The sequence below is a fragment of the Hemiscyllium ocellatum genome, chromosome 22 (genome assembly GCF_020745735.1).
Source record: "Hemiscyllium ocellatum isolate sHemOce1 chromosome 22, sHemOce1.pat.X.cur, whole genome shotgun sequence".
Taxonomy (NCBI): domain Eukaryota; kingdom Metazoa; phylum Chordata; class Chondrichthyes; order Orectolobiformes; family Hemiscylliidae; genus Hemiscyllium; species Hemiscyllium ocellatum.
Window position 1 is genome coordinate 1,599,912 of NC_083422.1, and position 9,863 is coordinate 1,609,774.

General features: G+C 39.0%; 1 protein-coding gene across 1 annotated transcript in view; it reads left to right on the forward strand.

Annotated features, from left to right (window-relative positions):
* Nucleotides 1-9,388, forward strand: part of supv3l1 (SUV3-like helicase) — a 39,602-nt gene extending 30,214 nt beyond the window's left edge. The window contains exons 12-15 of the mRNA XM_060841823.1: nucleotides 254-334; nucleotides 1,038-1,214; nucleotides 5,264-5,412; nucleotides 7,543-9,388. Coding sequence (XP_060697806.1) covers nucleotides 254-334; nucleotides 1,038-1,214; nucleotides 5,264-5,412; nucleotides 7,543-8,020 — 885 coding nt within the window. The 3' untranslated portion in view covers nucleotides 8,021-9,388. The remainder of the gene's footprint in view (nucleotides 1-253; nucleotides 335-1,037; nucleotides 1,215-5,263; nucleotides 5,413-7,542) is intronic.
* Nucleotides 9,389-9,863: the final 475 nt, after the last annotated feature.

Consider the following 9,863-nt stretch of genomic DNA (forward strand, 5'->3'; position numbering starts at 1 on the left):
GGTTCTTTTTCAAATTTAGTACAGATTTCCTACCAGCCAATCAGGCCACAGCCTCCCTGTGACATCAGTCCAGTTTATTTTTGCAGCTACGGTGCCCTAAGTTCCAGTAGTTTTATACTCTACTCTGCCTTCTGATAGCTTCCTGCTGACTAGCATTATAAGATCATTCAATAACACCTGTCTTTGGAAGGTGGAAGATGTTTCAACTTCTAAAACGTATTTATTTATTATCTACTTTGAACTTTTTTTTAAGGCAGCAGGTTTGCACCCCACAGCAGACCAGATTGAGATGTTTGCCTACCAGTTGCCAGATGCCACCCTGTCGAATCTGATCGTAAGTGTTTTGCTCAGAGTTACTGCTTACTGTGAAATTTCTTTGTAAAGATGTGGAAATGCCAATGTTGGACTGGGTTGGGCAAGGTCAAAAATCACACACAATACCAGGTTGTAGTCCAACAAGTTTATTTGAAAGCACTAGTTTTTGAGCATGCTCCTTCATTAGGTGCTAGAGAGGGAGGAAGACCTTAGACGCAAAATTTATAAGGAAAAGATCCTTATACAACTCGTGAACATTTTGAACACACCTAAGACTGCTCTTAAATCTTTAATCAGTTAGAATGGAGGTGCAGGTTTCGATTGATTAAAATGCAAATCCTGGAATTTTTTTCAAGTCACTGTCCTGTGATAACTTAAAGTATTGATAACACCGTAAGTTACCTTGGGGCAATGACTTGAAAGAAATTCTGAGATTGGCATATTAAATCAATCAAAACCTCCTTTCTAACTAATTTAAAAATTGAAGAGCCATCTTAGTTTGATTCACTCACATGAGTTGAATGGCCTTTTGATCTTTTTCTTAAATTCTGTCTAAGGTCTTCCTGTCTCACTAGCACCTGATAAAGAAGCAGCACTCCGAAAAGTAGTGTTTTCTAATAAATCCTTTCTTTGTGAAATACTTTATTGACTGATCACTTCTCTACAAATTTAAAGCTAAACCAATGTTCCTTTACTTTTTCTTGCCTTTCCTCGGAACACAGGACATATTTGTGAGCCTCTCGCAAGTCGATGGACTATACTTCGTGTGCAATATCGATGATTTCAAGTTCCTGGCTGATATGATTCAGCATATCCCATTGAATCTCCGCGTACGATATGTTTTCTGCACTGCACCAATAAACAGGAAGCATCCCTTTGTCTGCACCTCCTTTTTAAAGGTATTTTACTCATCCTTCAGTCTTATACCAATGAGATTGTTTCTTCTTTCTTCTCCATACTTTAACCATTACATTATGATACAAAGAATACGGATTTACTTAACACATTTTCTGACTTCAAGATACTCCAGTGGCGTATGTATTGCAAGTGTAGATGATGATGTAATGTGTGGCAGATGCAGCAGTCTTTAACCAACAGCAATGTGACGATTAGATTAGATTACCTACAGTGTGGAAACAGGCCCTTCGGCCCAACAAGTCCACACCGACCCTCCGAAGAGCAAACCACTCAGACCCATTCCCCTACGTTTACCCCTTCACCTAACATTACGGGCAATTTAACATGGCCAATTCACCTAACCTGCACATCTTTGGACTGTGGGAGGAAACTGGAGCACCCGGAGGAAACCTACGCAGACACGGGGAGAATGTGCAAACTCCACACAGACAGTTGTCCGAGGTGGGAATTGAACCCAGGTCTCTGGCACTGTGAGGCAGCAGTGCTAACCACTGGGTCACCATGCTGCCCAAAATTTAATGGTTTGAGGTGTAAAGATTGGCTAAATACCAAAAAATATTTATCTGCTATTTGATCAGGACAGTAGGATCTTATTTGCATTCTTAAGAGAAAACAGACTAAATCTCAGTTAAACTTGGCATCAAAAGACAACACCTGTAACAGTGCAGCATGTTTGCAGCCTCTGCTGCAGAGTTTGAGCTCTTGACCTTCTGAATGACAAGTGAGAGTGAGCTATATTTTTCGGGAAGAACAATTCTCTGAAATAGAACCTCTACATTAATCCAGTGGCAATACTATTCTTACACCACACAAAATGTTGTCATTTGTCCAGGCAAGCAGTAGTCAGTCTATTGGCTTTAATGAGCTGTTGTTTTCGGGGTTCGTGATCATAGTTAAGCAGTCAACTATTTATTGCAATTATCTGATTGCTTTTGAGTTTCAGAAGTAGTTTAGATATAATACCGTTAGTTAGAGAAAGGAAATATACTACTGTGACGATTGGAAATGATTCAATGATACCAGGGGATAGGAAGTACCAGTGATACCAGAGGATAGGGAGTCTTCCTCCTATCCTTCTGATCTATCTGCCTGGTGAAGACTGCTGAATGGGAAAACTGCACTCTGCAGTGAGTCTGCTCTATTCTTGAATCCTGCATGGATTTGACTTAGTCTTAGCATAGTTACTCCAGCGAGGTATCTGGTTCCTTACCTGTTGTGGCTTCTGTGTGGTTATTCCAGTGTAGAACTGGCCTAGTTCCTGTGGGCTTCCCATGGCAATTCCTATCCTGAGTACTTCTCGCGCGCTCTCTCATGTGCTCTCTGTTTGTAGTGACAGTTTCTTTTGGCCATTGCCACAGTGGGACAACTATCATCATCCCATTTCATGCCTTCATCTGAGGGTTAGTTTACTATTCTTTCTAAGGTCACTTTCAAAAAGAAGACAAATAGAAGTGTTTGCTACCAGATGAATTGTAGATGCTGGTTTTGGACGACATGACCTGTCTGTTTTTCCTAAGTCTTCCCATTGTTTTCATGCACTAAAATTTTGGAGATTTAATTACTGCTGTAATAGCTACTACTACTACGCAGTGAATACTGGGAAAATTCAGTTTATAAGGGACCCAATATATGTTACATAAGGAAGTTCCCTTTAGAATAACTATTGAGAGAATTTTGTGATGAAAGGCCAAATTAATGTATAATCTAATATCCTTATGTGTATTAATGCTCTGGATTTTGGTGTGCCAAGGACAATTTTCATTTGCAGAATACACTAAACTTAGAGTTGTAAATTGTAAAGAGAATACTGTGGAACTTCAGAATGACATCGATAAATGAGGGGCAACAACAGCTGAATCTGGAGAAGAAATGCATTTTTTGTTGGAAGAACATTGAAAGACAATACAAAATAGGGGTACAATTCTAAAGGGAGGAACCTGATGTGTACAGATCATTGATAGTGGCAAGTCAGGTGGTGGCCAGTTAATAAACATTTTCTGTGATCTCACTTTTGAATATTTTCAAAATCCATCCCTCTTATGCAGCTATTCAACTGCTGCTTTCATTGACAGATTGAAAACGGGAAAAGAAAACTTCTCTCCCTCTTTCCCGGCTCAGTCTTGATACCCTGCCCTAGTGACAGAGCACTTGATCTCTCTCATTTGAAGTACTGGGACTTGAATCCCATTCCCATCAAGCAGTTACAAAACCCAGTTAAGCTAGTTACTTCATTGACAGATCTCACCTGCTGTGCAGCAGAGTTCTTCATTTTCTTGTTTAGCCTTGCCTCCCACCTCTAAGAGACATAAACTTAAAACAGTAGCTTCCCTTAAAGTTACACATAAGTAATCCTAGATTTTATTTTTAAAAAGCCCTTACAAATCAACACAACAAGAAAGGCCATTCTTATGGATGATTTGAAATTCAGTTTACAAGTTGAGTGTGGAACAGTTTTGATTCTGAAAGACCATCTAGCATTTTCTGCTTAGAACTTTCAAGTATTTCGCACGTGGGCTGCAGGCGAGCTTTTGTTCTGAGCACCCACCATCAATAGAAAAATTCTTGTCCTTTTTAAAGTTCCTGCAGTACCAGAACTAACACTTATTTCATCCATTTTAATGGAAGATCCCAGATGGAAACGGAGATGTGGATTAAAATATTCTGATTCGGGACACAACAACTCAAATACAAAGGGAAGGAATATAAATCAGGAAATTGTGATCACGTGCTGCCAAGATTAGGTTTCAAGCCAACCTGATTAGAGGATTGAGTTTAGAGGGTTCACACAGTTAACATACTGAAACTCAACAGTGAGTTGGAGCAGGAGTTCACTACTGTTGTAGATTTCAGAAATACTAAGGAGGTAGAGTCTGTTTAAAATTTGGGTGAGTGGGAGAATGCACAAAAATGCATTTACTTTGGCTGGAATGATCAAATCAATGCAAAAATGTAATTATCAACCATGAGCTTTTCTTGTACAGATGATTTTGTTTGAGCCTTTGGGGTTTGGGAGCAATAATCATGTCTTCAAAGAATTGCACTTCATGGAAGGTTAAAGTTATTTAAATGGTTTAATCTGAAGGAGACAAGTGAGTTGGAGATGAGTAGAACATAACAATAGAAGTAGACCGTTCAGTTTGAAAAAAAGGGAGTAAATGGAAATGTGGAATTCAAGACAAATAGATCAGTCGTAACCTTATTGAACAGTGGAGTAGGCTCAAGGGGCTGAATGGTCTCCTACTCTTGATGTGTATGTATGAACCTGCTCTGTGATTTAATTAGATCATCGCTGATCATCTACCTCAATGCCACACATCACTGCCAAATCCTTCACTGTAATTATAGTGTGTTTTCCATTTGGGGGTCAGCGATAGTGGGGTCAAGTCTGAGAAGAGGCAAAGGAGAAATGTTGAAACTGCAAAAGAAGAGGATGTAGCTCCTCGTTACATTTTAAGAAATGATCTCTAGGAGAGGGATGATTTTCCCAGTCCTGTTAGAAACTGAGGATAATCACAAAATCTGGTGATGAAGTGAAATCATCAGAACAGGAAATAGTTAAATTATAATATTGGTACTGGGAAGGAAACTGGAAACCTCCAAAGATAAATTACAAACCACACTTAGTTATCGCAAATCAGCCTTGAGCTACTCTGCCACGGGTCCATATGAGAAAGCATCCAGTAAACAACAGAGAAAATTGTCAGTTGCATTAATACATACTCTAAAAGGTGTGGGTAATGAGTCGCAGCTCTACTAGATAAGCTCGTAGAATAAAACCATTAGAAGGAAAACAGCTATTTCTTTCAAAATAAATTTTTTTTAAATTTTGGATTTTATTACAGTCTCCCAAAATAGCTTGTGATCCCTGACAGTCAGGATTCCTGGCTATTCAGCATTGCGTATTCACTATTGTGATATCCACAATATTCAGTATTGTGAATAGCACATTACATCATTGATCTGTTGATTTGACATTTTGCAGTCTAATTTTCCTTTTTTCTTAACTTTGAGTCTGTTTGCATTGTTTTAGTTTGCCAGACAGTTCAGCAGGAATGAGCCACTGACATTCGAGTGGTTATGTCGACACATTAACTGGCCATTAGTGCCACCGAAAAATATCAAAGACCTTGTACACTTGGAGGCTGTGCACGACGTGTTGGATCTGTACTTATGGTTAAGGTAAGTTAAGGAGCCTGGATCCATTGTTTGGGAATGTCTTTCAACTCTGACATTTGATAAAGCTCGTTTTATCTAGCAAATCCATTTGATAGCTATTCATCCAAAGCTGAGATGTTTTGAACAGTATCTTGATTGGTTCTGGTCTCTTTCTGTTCCTGGTCTTGGATTGGCTCTGATTCCTGGTTCAGATTGAAATATGAATTATAGCAGTTTAAGACAGAATTTACACATGTTTACCTATCCTGCCCAGCCTAATCCCACTTCCCAGCTCTTGGTCCCTGATCTTGTAGTTTAAATATCAAATATCTTTCACTTAGTAGTATAGAAGTTAAATGTTGCTGAAATTGACTCATTGCATTCAACCAAACTAAGGTGCCAAATTTCAAACCTTCACAATAGCTTATACTACAGGAAAAAGCAAGTTGTTTGTTTGGCAAGTCAGTTCGAGCTGAAGCTTTGCTGTGGGGAAAGTAACAGGGAATTATAGACAAACCAAACTCCTGGGTAAGGCTTCAGCATTTTACTGTTGTTTGCAAAGAACAGATCCCTTCTGAATTATAGTTCTCGTGAGTGTAAACGAGCTCCAACAGATTGCCTTATGTTGGTGATGATTTTGGGTTTGCTGCCTTGTCAAATCATTGCTCACAGATTTTTATACTTAGCTTGCATTACTTGGTTGAGTGCGGACATGACCTCCATTATTACCACTTCTTAGCAAAATTTTATGAAGTTAGTCAAATATATGTCTTAAATCTCTGCTGTATTTTTGATTAATCCATGCCTTACTAAATGAAGATTTACACCTTTCATAAAGTCATTTAACTCCTTAATACTTCCTCTCATTTTATTTAATCTAATACTTCACACCATCTATATTGAATCGCTGTTCTGAAAACCAAATATTTGTGAAGAGTCATTTTAATGTCTTCCATCTCTGTGGTTTATTCTTACAGTCACTAACTGTCCTGACTGTTAACCTCTTGCTGTTTATGTAGTTACATTTGTTAAAACCTTCAGGTTTTCCTTGATTTATGTTTTTCATTACCTTTTTTTTTTCTTCATGACATATTGGGCCCTCTGCTATAAGCTTTCCTTTTTTTTAAACCTCTCCTTTGAACTCCTTGACTAGCAGAAGCTAGTTTGTTGATCTCTTTTACCAGGTGAATATTATGGCCACACCATGAGGATGTTGCCTTGTGGGGCAATCTGGGTCATGGTTTTAGGATAAGGGATAACAAATTTAATACAGGGATATGCAGACATGACTTCTGTCAGACGGTCATAAATCTGTGGAATTCACTATTGCAGAGTGCTGGATGCCAAACATAGAGTAAATTCAAGGGGATAGATGTTTAGTCAGTAATGAGCTGAAAGGTTATGAAGAACAGGCAAAAAAATTTGAATTATGGTAAAAAATAATATCAGCCATGGTTATATGAAATGGCAAAGCAAGCTCCAGGATCTTAATTATCAGCTCTTGCTCTTAGTTCTGATGTGAATCCTCCCTATCTCTTCCTTGAATACCTCCCACTGACCTGGCATTGATGATAAACTTACAAGGAGCTATTTCTAGTTGACAGCTAAATCACATCACAGCTGAAGAAAGTTAGTTTTTTTGAGTTGAGATTTGTTTTTTCCAGTTTATGTTTATCCTTTTCTATAACTATGCTTTAAGTCCACTACATTATGATAAGTTCTAGAGAAGCACTCCCCAAATTGATACCCTTTTCCCTGCTGCCCAGTTTCTGTAAAACTAAACCCACATCCTTTGTTGAGGGCAGTACGTATTGGCTAAAATGTGTTCTCTTGAATGAAGAGTTCAGATTCAATCCCCCCCCACCGACCCCTGCTCCAAAACCATTCACACTAATGCTCTCCATGTTAATAATGTAGCCCAATTGTAGCATTTCAGACATTTGCTCCTACGTTTGCTCTTCCACTTCCCTTGACTGTTTGGCAGTCTAAAGTGCGTTCCCAGCCTTGTGTGATGTTTCCTTTTTGGTTCTTCTTGTCAGTCTGGTGACTCATTTGATGACCGTTATACCAAACCATTCCCCTCTCTCAGCTTTAATTATTTTCTTTCCTGATCTCGAGCTGGTACTAACCTCTGTTCCCTTTCATCTGTCTTAGTTACCGGTTCATGGACATGTTCCCAGATGTGAGCCTTGTGCGAGAGATCCAGATCGAGCTGGACAGCATCATACAGATTGGAGTGAAGAATATCACTCGTCTGATCCGTGCTTCAGATTCCATCTCCACAACTGCTGCAGGCGCCGAAGATGCTTCTGTTTATGGAGGAATATGGACTAATGAGAGGACAAACGTGGAGAACATGAATTCCAAGGATCAGGTTTACATTGGATCTAGACGGATTCGAGGGTCCAAGATTTTAGGCTACAGAGGAGAGGTTTATAAAGCGGAAATACCTGGAAAAGCTGGTGACTCTTTGAGTGCCAGGCTGGTTCAGCAAGGACATCTGACAGCTGAATTATTGCAGCAGCTTCAGGAGGAGTGGGCAGCCAGCCATGGTCTCCAAACCTCCAGAAATGCCACGACCCAAGAGCCGAGTAAATCCACATCCAGAGGATTGAGGAAGAAAAAGAAATAGCTTCAGTATATTTATTCTACTCTGAAAATGTTCTCTCCAGTTTAAACAATAAAGGAGTGATTGGACTATGTGAAAAATACCTGGTTTTCCCAGTTTGCTTGATATCTTTGACTGCCAGCTGCACAGAAATCAAAGTAAAGGTTTTCCATTCAGGTGCCACCCTGTCATCTTGATTGTTAGATCATGGTGTCAGAACCGATACTGTAACTCTCAGTTCATACAGGTAACACGGATGCTATCAATCCATGTGTGTTAAGAGCACCTAATATTTGCATAATGCCTTCAAGTAAGGATGGAAGATTTAAAAGAAAGGGGAAAGTTTTGGGGAGAGCGTTCCAAAGCTTAAGGCCTTGGCAGCAGAAAAGAGGGGCATCAGTGAGGGTCGTGGGGAATATGCAAACTTTGGGTATTTGGTAGTGAGAGAATTTTGTATCATGAATGAGGAAATGCATTTTAACAAAAAAAAGTCAAGAGGGAGCAGATGATGGTGAATCTTCGAAATCCTCTACCCTAGAGGCCTGTGGAAGCTCAGCTATTGAACATGTTCAAGACAGAAATTCACAGATTTCTCCATATTAAAAACGTAAAGGGCTATCAGTATGGTGCAGGAAAATAATGTTGAAGTAGATTAGCAACGATCCCATTGAATGGCACAGTGGGCTCAAAGGGCTGGACAGTCTCTGCTACCAATCTGTTCTTCTGAGTTCAAGAAACGAATTAAAGTCTAAAAGCAGGAACACATTTTGGGATCATGGATAAGCAGGTGAGACCTGTTGCTTGCGCTTCTCCAATTTTGGGATTGTCAGCCACTTCATTGGGCTTGTGCCAAAGTTCATATTAAGAAACAGTGAACCTGAGGATTGGGAGGAGTCTAGAATTGAAGCCTGAGGGCAGAAAAGTAGTGAGAGTGAACTGACGAGGAACATAAAAGTTGATTGTAAAAGTTATTTAATGTAGATGAGTGCAGATAAATAAAGGTCCTTATGCTCTTAAGAGAGGAATGGATAGTGAAAAACAAGGAAAGGATAGAGCAATTAAAGAAGTATTTTAGCTCTGCCTTCATAGAAGAAGTCACAATAATGTTTTCAGAAATGCTAGGGAAGCCAAGGTCTATTAGCAAGAAGGAGTTGAAATTAGCTCTAAAAGAAAGAATTGTGGAGAAATTAATGGGATTGAAAGCTGAAATTCCAGGAACCTGATAATTTACATCCTTGGGTATTAAAGGAGGTGACCATCGAAATAATGGATGTGCTTGTTGGGGTTAATGAGGGAATTGTGCGTAATGTATCTAAGTTTGCTGCCAACACAAAAATGGATGTTTGAATGGTGGTAAAGATGCAAAGTGGTTCAATAAATATCATTGAAGTCCTTAAGCATTATAAAGTTTGTTCCCATATTTTTAATTATCTGCAAATATTTCATTTTTTCCCACTACTTTTCCAGATTGTAATCTCACTTCTTTCTGCTGTTACCTTATTCTAGTATCTCTGATACAAATTAATTCATGTCAACATTCTGTTTCAGATTTTTGATTTCTTCAATATGCTCCTTGGATCTTATTTCATCAGTTTATTGTTAAACATCTTTCTTTCTTTCTGTCTTTCTTTATATTGTTGTTTTCAGTCCTTTAGGCTAAATACCACCTTTTGCTTTTGCATACTCAATGTTTACACTTCCTAGTCAATCCAGTTCTTCAGGTATATTGTACAATTAGTTTCATTGTCTTCATAGAATCCCGATAATATGGAATGAGGCCATTTGGTTCAGCAAGTTCACACCGACCCTCTGAAGAATAACCCACCCAGACCCATCCCCCTACTTTGTTCTACATTTTCCCAGACTA